The 15,483-nt window shown below is 30.4% G+C and overlaps 1 protein-coding gene across 2 annotated transcripts in view; it reads left to right on the plus strand.

Annotated features, from left to right (window-relative positions):
• LOC111515112 (retinol dehydrogenase 14) overlaps positions 1–15,483 on the plus strand; it is a 77,567-nt gene that overhangs the window by 46,921 nt on the left and 15,163 nt on the right. The window contains exon 1 of one of the 2 annotated variants that reach the window (XM_074181638.1): positions 13,016–13,205. The exons of the other annotated variant lie outside the window; for it this stretch is intronic. Coding sequence (XP_074037739.1) covers positions 13,061–13,205 — 145 coding nt within the window. The 5' untranslated portion in view covers positions 13,016–13,060. Of the gene's footprint in view, positions 1–13,015; positions 13,206–15,483 lie in introns of those variants that run through there. 2 annotated transcript variants of the gene reach the window in all.

A 15,483-nucleotide genomic window follows, 5' to 3' on the forward strand; every position in this document is an offset into this window, starting at 1 on the left:
TGTCTGACCATTTTTTCATATTATGTACTGGAAGGGAGATATTGAGGGTGGGAAGTTTTCAAATTGACACACTGTATAAATTGGATAATGTTAGCGACTGGAGAAATGTATGGTAAAATGGATTAACAGGGTCTCTCAGTCAAAAAATCAAAAATCAAACTCTGCTTTACTTTGCCAAGCTTTCGCTTCTAATGGGAAGCTTCTTCAGGGCCTATAATTTAATGATTTTTGAATATTTTCGCCTTTGAATAATATTACAAATCATACTTACAGTAAAAATGAGTGAAAAACAATAAATTGAAGATAGAATTGACATAAAAGTTAACATGTATACGATTTTTTTTGTGGGTTTGACAAATGTCATACCTTCACATAAATGTCATTTTTCAATGGGTATGATGATTTGATAATTTTTTACTGTAATGAAAGAGTTATTGATTGATACATCTTTCATTATTATTATGTTTTTGATGTAGTTCTAGTAAATTACTATATATACTGCTGAGATTATCAATGTCAGTTTTCTTATTCATACAATCAGAAGACTTATTAATTTCCACCATTTTAAGAAAAAGGCGTTTGGAAATATTTTTTTCTGTATGTAAAACTTTGATATTAGAGAAATTTGGTTTATGACCTGTTTCTATAGAGTGTTGTGCTAATGCACATGATTTTTTATTGAGCTTTATATCACTTTTATGTGAAGTTATTCTATCATTAAGAATTCTAGATGTTGTTCCATAAAAAAAATAACAATAATAATAAAAAAAATTATATTTTACAAAACCCAAATCAATTAAAAATCATTTATCAACATCTTCATCATATAATATATATATATATATATATATATATATATATATATATATATATATATATATATAATATATATATATATATATATAATATATATATATATAATATATATATATATATATAAATAAAAAATTAAACAATTTGTGGGCACAACACTCAAAAAAGGGGGGCAAACCGCGGATATATATATATATATATATATATATATATATATATATATATATATATATATATATATATGTATATATATATATATATAATATATATATATATATATATATATATAATATATATATATATATATATATATATATATATATATATATATATCAAATATCATTATCAAATATAAAACTCTGCAGGTTTTGATGCCTGACGTTTCGTCCAGTACTGTGGTGGACATTATCGATGGCGATGAGGTAACCTTCGAAGTGTTCGAGTTGGTGCTCGGGATGTTGCGTGCGTATGTGTTGTTTCCTGCTTTCGGCAAACAAGTGTTGCCCATCTTTACACTTGGCTGCACCGCGCTGATGAGGCCAATAGCCAGAAACACGTGTCCGCGGTTTGCCCCTCTTTTTTGGAGTGTTGTGTCCACGAATTGTTTGTTATCTAATCGCTTTTGATTATGTCTATCGCAGTAGTACACGCAACGTCAGTCAAAAAAAACCTGCAGACCACGGCGAAACAACTCGAAAAATTGCTCTGATATAATTATATATTTTCCTAAAAATTTCAACTCTTTCTTGATGTCTTCCATACGAAAATATTCTCTCCTCACTTCAGTGTCCACAAACAATGTGGAACTTTGACGTTTTCTGGAACTACTGGAGGTGACGGAGTACTAGATTGAGAGCATAGTTTCAAAATTTTTAACGTATATGAAATACAACAAAATACTTTTTTTCGTGACATTTCTTGAAGTTATTCAATTTTCTCCAATTGTATCTGTTATTAGTTCAATTGATTGTTCGAAGTCGGTTCTAAAGCAAAAAGTCCTTAAGATATTGTAAAGTGAACTTTTTTTACATTTTTTTATCTTTTTTCCACTCTATCGACCGATATCAATTTTTTGGATTTCCATTCAGTCTCTGACTTGAATATTTATCTCATCTCCCAAGGTATCTTCCAAGTTTCCGGAAAACACTTCAGACAATTGCATCTAATGCAATACATATGAATTATAGGTAATACAATCTAATTAATTAGAAGTAAATCTGATTGGTAAGATCAGTCTTTGTATCTTCAGTCAACCTGGATTCTTTGAACCCGAACTGTTCATCAGACTGTATATTATAGTTTTAATTATTTTTAATTTACACGCTTTTATCAGCTTCACTTGTCAGTATGTATGTTTGTTTGTTTGTTTGAAACTCTCCTTTTCATTTCATATTTTTCCCGTTTGAATGTCGAGATCTGCATTTGACAGAATTATCGACATTATTGCTTGACCTATTCGCGGGCAGATGGCACTGTACCTAAACACCTTGATATAATTCGAACTTACTTCACATGTATTTCTTCATTTGGAAAAAGTAGTTTTTTCATTAACACGCGCGCCTGCTGCCTTATTTGTAACCTTCCTTGAAGTGCCTGCTGCCTTGGGCTTAGTGGCTGATGTTCAGGCTCCCTCTCCCTCAGTGGTCATTTTTCTAAACAATATACGGCTTATTGATCCCAAAGTTTGGATAAAATAAATATAGTTTAAAAAGACTAAAAAACACGCTTTTATAGCACTAAAAAAAATGAAAAATAAATATAGTTTAAAACACTAAAAAACACGCTTTTGTTAAAAAAAGTTAAAAATATTTTTTTTAAATAAGCTTAAAACAATAACGAACGAAAAATACTAGTATTATTGTGAAAAAGCGTGGGCGCTTTGTCCCATATTTTTTGTATATCAAGGGCCCATAGTTTTTTTCACAATAATACTAGTATTTTTCGTTCGTTACTGTTTCAAGCTTGAAAAAAATATTTTTAACTTTTCAGTTCGATGTTCTTTAAAACAGTGTTTTTAGTTTTTTGAACTATATTTATTTTTTGAAGTCAATATTTGATAATTTTTTCAAAAACTTTTGCTACATTGTTGATTATTGATATTGGTCTGAAGTTGTTACCACCAGATTAGTACATTGGTTCGATCAATGCATTTTTAGTCAGTTAGGGAATATGCAATAATTGAATGATTCGTCTATGATAATATGTGAGAGATTTTGATACTAGATCTGTATATTCCTTAAGAATTTCAGCTTCAATTTTGTCAGGTTCAGGAGCCTTTCCTATTTTTAGCAAATAGGTATTGGTAATTTCATCTACTGTAAGAGGTTTCTAGAATAGTGAATTTGGCGTAATGGTTTGTGGTATTTTGAACGCAGGGTCTGGTGCAATTTTTGTAGCTAGTTTTATTTCGAGGTCTGTATAGTGTTTCAAAAGGTATTCCGAAATTGCTTTTCTATTCGTTAATTTCATTCCATTATAACTGATTGAATTTTATTTTGATTTTGTTGTTTTCCATCGAGGGCTTTGAGGCTTTTCCATAAACCGGTAGAATTGTTCATATTTTGGTCTACTTCATTTTTACAGACACTCATTTTGGTACTATCAATTAATCGATTCATAATGTTACTATATTTCTTGAACTTATTATGCAATATCATATTGTCTGGTTTATTCTATAGTGCTCTATACAGTACATTATTTTAATTCATGGCTGGTTAGTGCATAGTTGGATATTGATTTTGAAGGTACTGATGAAGTTGTTTGTCATTTTATTCACATGTTAACCTTTCTAATTTCTCGCAGTTTTGGTTTGTCTATACAGAATTTATATATTTTTTGTTCTCATCACAGAGGGTACTTGATGGTATAGTATAGTAAAAATTATATTTTACAAAACCCAAATCAATTAAAAATCATTTATCAACATCTTCATCGTATAATATATATATATATATATATATATATATATATATATATATATATATATATATATATGATGAGCTGTTTTCTCGGGTTTCGCTCCGTGTTCTGTGTATTTTCTCCCCATAAGGATTATTTTCACAACGTTTCGGCAAAGTCTCATTTGCCATCTTCTGGTGATGTCTGGTTTTTTTCAACTAGACATCACCAGAAGATGGCAAATGAGACTTTGCCGAAACGTTGTGAAAATAATCCTTATGGGGAGAAATTTTTCGAGTTAACATATATATATATATATATATATATATATATATATATATATATATATATATATATATATATATATATATATATATATATATATATATATATATATATATACAGTATCACCATTATACGGACATTTTTAGAGAGAAATTAAAAATTTCCTATAAAAAATTTAACATGACTGACTGGTGCAAAGTTTCAATCACTTGGCTATTTTCTTAAACAAACCTTGGATTTCGAAAAAGCAGAGGCAACTAAAATAAAATGCAAATAATTTCGATAGAACTCAAGAGGAAGAAAAAACAGTTTTTTCTTCCTCTTGTAGATCATCACTTGGTGATCGAAACACGTGTCGAGGTGTAAAAATAACGATTTGGTGTTGGGAAAAAACTCCAGTAATATTCAACAATAATATTATAGAAAATACATATGGGTACAAAAAATTACTTATTGATCTAAATGAGGTTGTCAGACACTTATAGCCTATATTTCAGTACGTCGTCCTCCACGTTCAATACAAATTATGGTATTTCTACTGACATCTGTAACTGCATTTTCAATAAATCGGGGATTTATATTTGCATAGCACTCGCGAATGGTATTTTCCAGATGTTATATGTCAGTAAATGGTCTACATCGGTACGCTTTTTGTTTCAGGGAACCCCACAAGAAAAAGTCTAAAGGCGTCAAGTCGGGTGATCTAGGTGGCCAATAATGTTCCCAGTTACGTCCAATAACTTTGCCTCTGAACATTTGTTGGAGGGACTGTTTTACAGCAACCGTGTGATGTATTGGTGCGCCATCAAGCTGATACCATAGGTCGTATTTAATATTTAAAGGCATATTATCTGAAACTTCACTAATCTCATTATTTAAAAGATTGAGATAACCGACGGATGATAAATTTTCCCTAAAGAAAAATGGCCCAATTATTTGGTCGTTAAGTATCCCACACCATACATTAGTGTTGAAGGAATACTGATCACCACATTCAACTGTGAAATTGGGATTTTCTTGAGCCCACCATCGGCAATTTTGAGAACTTACCGTTCCATTTGAAGAGAACGTTGCTTCATCTGTCCATAAAATTTTATATGGAAACTTTACATTTTCTTCTCTCTCTCCTTGAAACCAGAATGAAAACCCCAAACGGACATCAAAATCTCGTTCTTTTAATGTGTTAATAATTTTTGGCTTGTAAGGCCAAAATTTATTCTTTAATAAAATGTTTCAAACACTTTCTCTCTTGCAATCGGTATTTTTTATAATATCGGTTATGCTCGTTTGTCCGTGTTCAATAACTTTTAAACAAATGTTAAGTTGGGCCTCCTCATCATATTTACTTGGAGTGTGCTATTTCTTAAATTGATTTGCTACGGATCCTGTTTCTCTGAATTTCGACATTATCCTTGACACTGTAGTATGTTGCACATTTTTTCCTGGATGCCCTTCATTAAAAATGTTAGCTACTTGCCTGTATGGTGTATTCTCACCACATATTAAAATTATTTCTATCATTTCCTGAAGAGACAACATTATTGCAACAATAACTGTTAAAAATTTGACACAAGTAAATCAACAACTTGACACTACCATAGCATGCATTTTTTTTGTCAAGACCTACTTAAAAATTTGATTCAACGTGATTAAGCATCCTTACCGCCCTAGTTAGTGTTTATAAATAATCTGTAAATACTGAATATTGAAATTTTAATGTAATTTCAACTCTAGTAATTTTATTAATACTTATTGCAGTTTTTGAGTTGTGTCTGCTTTTTCAAAATTGAAGGTACTGACGTTTGTTTAAGAAAATAGCCAAGTGATTGAAACTTCGCACCAGTCATGTTGAAATTTTTATAGCACATTTTTAATTTCGCTCTAAAAATGTCCGTATGAGTAAAAATTTATCAGAAAAGTTAAACTCCATGATGAGTTTGTTATATATACATGAACTTGTTTTTTAAAATATCGAAGTTTTCTTCGCAGTAATTTTAAACTCATTAAACATAAACAGTGCAATTAGGAAAAAATATCTGATTGTACATGTATAGTTGACAAATTCAGTGAGCTCGAGATAAAGGAGAGAAACAAGCTAATGAACACTCGATGAGTTGATAGACTTGTTATGAAACATAAATGAAGCACGACATGAACATCCTTGACAAAGTAGAGTCAGTTCAGTTTGGTTATAGACCTTCGTTGTGAAATGGTTTGGTTCTTCCTTCTTATATTTTCAACACTACTTATGTTGATTTATATCGTAATAAGACTACAATATACGCGATGTACTAGTAACGAATGCCTTATAGGAAAAACAGCAGTTATAACTGGAGGAAGTTCAGGTATTTGATTCATCAATTCATCCATCATGAGTAAAATGAACTGTGCTAACCAAAATACGGTAATTTCAAATGAATATTTGCATTCACCCAATCATTCGCTGAATCGTATATTGTGCGAGTCCCTAACTGGGAATGAATTCGATAAATCGGACACGTCAATCTATACACCGCGTCCCATATTGGAGATATGATGTTATCGACAATTTTTTAAATCGAAACAAAGTATTTTCAAAGCGCGAGATATAACAAAATCATAGTTCAAATATAAACCATATTTCAGTTACATTGATGATGTTTCTTCAATACAATGTCAAAGTGTCGCTCATGAAAAAATTAGCAATATCCTAAATTGTACTGAAACTCGGTTTGAACATTCAGTTTAACGTTTGTTTGAAGATAATTGACAATGTTTCATGGTGAATTTCATTAGTTCGGACTTCCATTGTCTAATATTGCATAAAATTATTTGAAATCCCTGAAAGAACCAATAATAAAGGAAGAATTAAAAAAAGAATAGCTGAAAATAACAATTATATAAAGCAAAAAAACCCTGAAATGACAAAACAGCGAAATAAAATACAAGTAAAAATAAAACACAATCAACCAAAAAATGAAAAATTAAGAGATTCCAAGCCAAGTTACTTTACGACGTTTCGATTGTTAGTATCCACAATCGCCTTCGGGTGATAACTGGACTAATTTTTCTGAGAGATGACTATTTATGGGTCATTCGAGCACTTTCACTGATCTCCTCTTTCCGCTTCATCGGTTTAGCGGAAGATGACCGTTTGGGGGATTATATGTGTTCATACGAGCGTCTATCAACGCCACCTTGGCCAACTCCCCCTAAAGAAACCGGAGATAAGTAGAAGTACTCGAATGAGCCATAAATAGTCATCTCTCGGAGGAATTAGTCCAGTCATCACCCGAAGACGACTGTGGATACTAAAAATCGAAACGTCGTGAAGTAACTTGGGATGTCAAATCATTTTATGTAACATTGGACAATGGAAGTACCAACTAATGAAATTCTAATTAACTTCTGTGATGTGTTAGCCTAAGCTCATATCCCTTTTTTTTTCAAGTCACCATTATCCTGCCTCGTTTTATGAACTCTGACGGTAAGATCCCCATCTATCGATGCATCTTTTCTGAAGTTTGTATTTTACTAGTAATTATTATATGACATTTTTTCGAAGAGCTTATCTACATTTATAATTATCGTTACTGGTAATTTTATATTATGTTATTATGTATTTTATTTCCATTTAACTTTTACAATATTTTATAATAATATTTTTTTATATTCGGTCAACTTCTATTTTTTCACTGAGTCAATTTACCTCTCAATTTATTTCTTCACACATTACATCAACATCTGCAAATATACATGTTTATATACAGAAAAAATTCTACACATCATCATCACGCAAAAGCTGTACCCAATTCAGCTTCAGTGATTACCCTGTTTATTCATTCATATGTATATGTATATTAAATGTGAGAAATATGTATAACTTCTTTTTGTATTTGGTGGATAAACATTACATTACATCTATCTTGAAAATCTGTGGATCATATTGTTACCATGTAAAAAATCATAGATAATGTCATATCTCAATTCGAAACGTACTGTATAAATACTGTTTGCATAGAAAACTATTCAAAGTACTATGCATGAACTAATTAGTTTTGGATTCATTGATTAATTTAACAAGTTGAAGACTCGCGTTATATAATCAAAAATTGATGGTTCTCTTTACCAGTAACGGTTATTAGTCTAATCAACAAGTTCAAAAACATGAAAAATAGAGATAAATATTACTAAAAATATAAGCGATAGCTCATTCGATTCGGAATCACCTCTAGAAAAATGTTTTCGAAGGATTTTGGTGCAGGTAGAAAATTGCAATTGTTATTAACAAAATGAGATTTTAAAAAAATGGTGTTTAGTTTTTCGTTAGTAACTCAAAAAATATTAATATTTTAGCACTTTTGAAAAAAGCTTGTTAAAGAGGAGGAAATTTCCGATAAAAAAGTCCCAACCCTCGAAACTCTATCTCCATTATTTATAATTTTAATTTGACGTTGAAAATAGGGTTCCACGCGGCTGTTACGGCATGTGCGCGCTGCCGCTAAAGAGAGTTTATCAAAAGAAATAATTTTTTTTATAACATAAAATGTCATTTTAAAAATTCGAAAAATATCTAGTATCTTCTTAACACTTGAATGAATTGAGTCTGGTAGAAAAAAAAGTTTTATCACCATTTTTCAAAAATTCATTCAATTGTTAACTAACAAATTTTTTCCCAATCTCCGTTGGCATAAATAATGGGATAAAAGGTATAAATAATCGGCCCATACGATCCTGCGATGAAAGTTCATAAAAATTAATTATTTTGTTAATTATGATTTTTTATAAATATTGCAAAATGAAATATCTAAAAATTGTTGATAAATTTGTTTTTCCAATTGATATTCAGCTATGTCTGTTTTCACATTGAACAATGGCCGTTATAACCATAGGATATGAATATTTTACGTAATTTGTTCATTAAAGTGTTTTAAACAAATAGAGAAATTCAATATTTTTGAAAAAAAATTTTTTGCTAATTTGTTGTCTAGAGATAATTATGATTTGAAAAAAGTAATTTTTTCTTAATTTCAATTTTTAATTGTTTAAAATCGTTTTTTTATATTTCGATTGTTTAAATAATTATTTAAGATATAATTTTGCTTTTAAAAGTCATAATTTACACTTTTAAATAGTTTGGCGGAGAAAAATTTTATTTATTATTCAATTTTTATTACTTTAACAATTTGTTATAAACAAATATCGACCAACATATTTTTTCTCTGAAGCAGAAAAAAATTATAAAAACAGCTATATATAAAGAAGTGCCATAAAGTTTTTTTCGTTCATTATAATATAATTTTTTATGGCACTTTTTTATATATACCTAGCTGTTTTTTGCTTCAGAAAAAAATATAACGTTGGTCAATATTTGTTCATAACAAATTGTTAAACTAATAAACAAGTAAATAATAAATTTTTGAAAAAAATTTTTGACAAACTATTAAAAGTGTGAATTATGATTTTCAAAAGCAGAATTATTTCTTAACTAATTATTTGAACAATCGAAATATGAAAAAATCGATTTTAAACAATTTAAAATTAAAATTAAGGAAAAACTTTTTTTTTAATCATAATTATCTCTACACAACAAAATTGCAAAAAAAATTTTTCGAAAATATTGAATTTCTATATTTGTTTGAAACAATTTAATAAACAAATAACGTGAAAAATTCATATATTATGTTAATAACTGCCATTGTTCAATGTGAAAACAGACATAGCTAAATATCAATTGAAAAAAAAATGTATCAACAATTTTTAGATATTTCATTTTGCAATAGTTATGAAAAATCATAATTAACAAATTATTAAATTTTTATGAACTTTTATCACAGGATCGTATGAAGTATATGTATCAAAAGGGCTCCACGAATTTTAAAATTTATAGGTCAATCATTTATACCTTTTTTCTACACCCGTGCTCTAACAATACACTTATATGACCATAATCCGTTTCATAATGATATCCATTATGATACAGATTTTTCATAACGATACAGATTATCAACCAATAGAAACCCATAATTTTTCAATCAAGAATCCTGTTCCTTTGTTTGTCCTAGATTCTAACCTAAGTAACTAATTGCTTTATTTGTCAAAATCAGTTTTCATATTACCTACCTATATTATCAAAATGTCTGAAAACAGCGATATAGAAGGAATACCATCGACACCAATATTTTTAAAAGATCAGATTAATTACAGTTGTTATATTCAATATAAATATAATTAGAATCTTCATAGTTTTCATATATCCATGATAATACCATTAAGTTTGTGTAATTGCTGTAAATGTGTTCAATACAAATATAATATTTATAGTTTTTCATTATTTATCGGGTTTAGAAAAAATAGCGTATGCAACTCTCATGTAATGGTTGTTAATACACTCGCATATACCATACAGAACTCGCGCCTTCGGCACGTTTCGTATCCCGGTTAATGCTCGTGTCTTAATAACCATCATTACATGATCGTTGCATAATATACTATTATCCCATTATTTATGCCAACGGAGATTGGGAAAAAATTTGTTAGTTAAAAATTGAATAACTTTTTGAAAAATGGTGATACTAGATTTTTTAAAATGACATTTCATGTTATAAAAAAATTATTTCTCTTGATAAACTCTCTTTAGCGGCAGCGCGCGCATGCCGTAACAACCGCGCGAAACCCTATTTTCAACGTCAAATTAAAATTATAAATAATGGAGATAGAGTTTCGGGAGTCGGCAGTTTTCATCGGAAATTTCCTCCTCTTTAATAAGTTTTTTTCAAAATTACTTAAATATTAATATTTTTGTAGTTATTTTGTTAATAACTGTTGCAATTTTTTACCTGCACCAAAATCCTATCGAATGTTGAAACGTTTGTTTCATGTCGTTTTGTGTTGGTGTCTTCTCGAAAATTTGTTGTTTGCAATGTGTTTTTTATTTTTCAAATACGTATCTGATATGTCTGATGATTTTTATAATAGTATTATTATCAACACGAAAAAACTACTTTTCGAGCCCTGAAGAAGAATTTAATTAAATTCGAAACGTCGGAAAGAATACAATTGTTTTTTTAAGAAAAAATTGATCCTGTTACCCAACCAACCCCCTATTTCAAAAAAATTATTGGATCACTAAACTAGTTATATAATTATTATGTACATTGATATCTTAATTCATAATTGTTATGTTGAAAAACATTGTAACGACGTTTCGCAACTGTAGTTTCCTTGTTTTTTTTCACTAACTGGTGGAAACATCTTTTTGTAGGTTAAAAAGAAGAACGACCCATACATATTCATTGAGATATGAAGAAGTCAAACACTGAAGACATTAAAACGAACAAAACTTTTTTAAACAAACTATTAACTTCATTTCTCCATTTACAAAAAAATTAAAAAAATTAAAATAATTTAATTTTTATCCGAACTTGGATTCAAATTTTAATTATACGCCTTTCGATACTTCATTGAACGAAAAATATATGTAGTGAATATGAAAAGAAGTTATATAGTTTTTCGTAAGTTTTAGAGAATTGAAAAATCGAACATAATAAATGAAATCATCCTGTGTCTTGAATATAAAAAAATCTGGAATCTATTGAATATAAGTTGTTTAGAATGGTCTAGGTCCATTATTTACACCTAATATAGTATGCCCTTTTCCAATGAAACTTATTGTATAGCAAGTATATTCAATTGAATACATTCAACTTGATAGTGAAATTGAGTTTCATCACATATTAATCACTAGTAGAACTGTGGATAATTTTGTGTTTCCAAAATTTCATCACATAAGTATCACACTCGTATATCACTGACTGAAAAAGTTACTTGGTATAAGTTTGAATATAATACTTCCATACCATAATCTATTTGGAAATCATTGAGATGATCGTCTCTGTAAGGAACTTAGCTGATAGATCGAAACATTCAGAAAAGAAATTGAATACGAGTATCCTCATAAATAACGCCGGAGTAGGCAGATAACCCTATAAGCTCACGGAAGTTGGTTCGAATTGCACTTTCAGATAAATTAATACGACGGTTTTTTTCTAACTCATTTGTTAGTGTGTATGTGAATATAGTATTCATCTATTCATCTTTTCATTTTCCAGCAGCGTCATTGTCGTTAGTCTTCCTTGATTATTCTTATTACATCGTCAACTGTTTCTTTTACAAGTTGGAATGAACATCGTGGAGCAAAAAACTGGCTGACGCTTATTCGTACGTTACCGTTCTAAGCTTGAATGTACGACGGTTTTTTTCTAACTCATTTGTTAGTGTGTATGTGAATATAGTATTCATCTATTCATCTTTTCATTTTCCAGCAGCGTCATTGTCGTTAGTCTTCCTTGATTATTCTTGTTACATCGTCATCTGTTTCTTTTACAAGTTGGAATGAACATCGTGAAGCAAAAAACTGGCTGACGCTTATTCGTACGTTACCGTTCTAAGCTTGAATGTACTGTACTCTTGTTTAGCAGGATTGTCCTGTGGTAATATTCTTTTAATTCTTTGTTCATGGCTTAATATAACTGTACATATTAACTGCGTCTGCTTATATGACTTCGTATGTTTTCGCAATCCCAAGAAAGAAGATCACTCTGTACCACTGGACGAATCACCTGAATATAGTTCAGTGAAGTCATCGAAGATGACTCTCAACTTGGTAGTGAAGCTATATAGTTTCATATTACACCATTCAATCTTTTGCAGAGTTTGTGCAGATTATTGTGTTTTCAATAAACAGCGTTCCATCTATACTCAGCTTGAGCTCTTGACTCATGATTCCATCATGACTCACAATCATCAAAATGAGAAATATTTCTGAGGAGTTGCCTGTTTTACGTATATTTTGACGTGACTAAAAAATAATAAAATATTTCACCTTGATCGATATGTTTGAATAAATTCATTTCTTGAAGTCGACCTTCCATCTGAAGTATATCTTATATTTGAATTAATGATAGGTAAAAGTTGTATTGGTGATAATCATGCAGCCTTCATAATTCAATTGCTATTAAAATGTTTCATTCATGAATAAACATTTCGCTAATTTCATTGTTGTTATGTTTGATCTCCTCTGAAAATGTTTTCAATATCCGTTGGTATTATTTTGGTGACTGTTGGCCTCATCATTTTAATCAGAATTCACGTATTACTGAGTTGTGCCCGGTGCAGAAGTCGAGTTTGCCTGGTGGGAAAAACTGCTTTGATCACAGGAGGAAGTTCAGGTAATTTATTAATGAAACAGCCAAGTCCAGATTGTAGCAGCTGTAGGTATAGCTGCCTATGTGGTAATGTTAGATAATTCTTAGTAATTGTAAGTCTTCTAACTGAAACCACAAATGTGCGGTAGGCTCCTGTTGGTTGCTTCAAGTAGTTGAATTGAAACCAGTCATTACCAAGAGTTCCGTTTTATTCGTAACAAGTTGACATCTTACATCGAAGAGTATATGCACACTAATCATGTCGCGAGAATCGGGTTTGATACAAATTGGTTGATCATCGCATTATCTGATTGTTTATATATTTGAATTGCAATAGTTCAATGTAGGTACTGAAAATATATAATGAGCCTAGCGTATTTGTTGAACCTGAAATTCCGTCGATTTTTATTGTGTCTGAGTAACCCATTGTAGACAAGTCTGTTTACATATTTGAGGAAAAGTGCGCTAATCGATGTACCTGAGTCGAGGAGTGAATAAATTTCCTGATTATTGTAATTGAATCTAACATAGTTTAAACCGCGTATATCAAAATTAGCATTATTTTTCAGGCTACTGGCCTCGAAAAAATGTGTGTTCTTGTGAGCTGTTTTGATTTGATTCCTCGTATTCTGCACCACTCACTAAAAACATAGTTTGTTTTCTGTTATCTCCTCTAGTATTTCAATTTCGTTGGGGACGATAATTTGGCGAGTTTTGAGAGGGACGACTTCAATTCATATAGTTGTTTTGTCTGTTATCACGATTGAATTGCTCTCGGAAATTGTTGTTTTGGATGTACTTTGTATTGTTATATCTGTTCAAATTGTTTCGATACCTGTTCAAGTTTTGCCCTCTATACCTATTGTTAGAATTTTTGAAATGATGGTTTTGTTTATTTCGAATGTGAAATATAGTCGGTGGTTGATGGTTGTCTTGTGTGAACTCGTCTTTTGCTCCATTACGGGCGTCTGTCAGTATGTTGTAAATCCGAGCTTTTATGATAGTTCTGTATTTTGTAAACCTTTTGCGAAAACGTTAATGACTAGTTTTTCATTCTCATTTTTAGAAATTTCAATCTGACATTAGTGTTTCTATTGATCTTCCGTATTCATCGATATCTACTTGAATAAGCTTGTTTTAAATTTGGCAATTTAGCCAAAAGTGTTGAAGTAAATCACTTTGGCGAAAAGGTAATATTCAAATTCTTTAATCAATTTGCGGCGGTGGTATAATTGTTTTTTATTCGTATTTTATCTCTGTGAGATATGCAAGCTTCGAGAACATAATTTACTAGAGATTGTTTGCCGTATCTAACGTAGATTCGTATAATTCTATACCCTCTATTACTACAAAGGGTCCAAACAGTGCATCATAAGCCTCTATTAATTGATACATGCCTTCAGTTGTGCCGTCAAATTTTCGCAATAGGTTAGCTACATGATAATCACTATTATAGATACCTGTATCTATAATAGTGCTAATATCTATTTTCCTTATTGAACTGATCATCCAAAACATTTTTTACTGTAATAGATACTTTCTCTAATATGAGTAAATATAATTCTAATTCAGTAATTTCATCCTCAGTTGACCCGCTACTATTGAACTTATGAACTAATTCATTAATAAGTGAACTAACATTTTCTAACCTCTGATACCGTTTCTGCGTGGTTGCTTCACATCGTTTTTCGTAAGAGTCTTTGCGAAGATTTTTTTCAAATTCCACTAGTTGTTCTTCAGCTTCTGTGAACTCATCCAGAATATCTTTGCTGCTCATGAGCCCTGGGTACTAGCATGTTCTGATATTCTCCTTTTCTCCTTTTTAGTTTGAATCAACACCTTCACGAGACCGTCGAAGTTCGCGTAACGCGATTTGTTGTTCCTTTAATTTTTTCAAACCATCTCGCATTTCCCTCGATATAAAATAAATGATAACTTTGATAACAATTGTGAATCGGTGTAACTGGATTGATTTGCATTGTTTGATCCCGTGCCAGCAGTTTGAATCTGCAGTCTTTCTTCGTTTGTAACTTTTGATCCACACATTTTCAACTAGTTTCTTTTTTCTCTTCACACTGAATGAACTGGAATTGGTTGATCATCACTTATTATCTAATTGTTTATATATTTGAACTACACACAGTTCAATGTACTGAAAAGGTTGCAGTAATTCGTAATCAGGTCGAGGTATAGCTATGGTGAGTTCAATGAACCTGCAACGTTTCTCTACCTAGAATTGCTGAAAAGACAATTGAAAATAACACGAATTTGGTAAACTATTTGAGATGTGAAATATGTGATT

This window comes from Leptinotarsa decemlineata, unplaced genomic scaffold (genome assembly GCF_025532065.1).
Source record: "Leptinotarsa decemlineata unplaced genomic scaffold, Ldec_3_MD MMD2_tig00026314_RagTag_RagTag, whole genome shotgun sequence".
Lineage (NCBI taxonomy): Eukaryota > Metazoa > Arthropoda > Insecta > Coleoptera > Chrysomelidae > Leptinotarsa > Leptinotarsa decemlineata.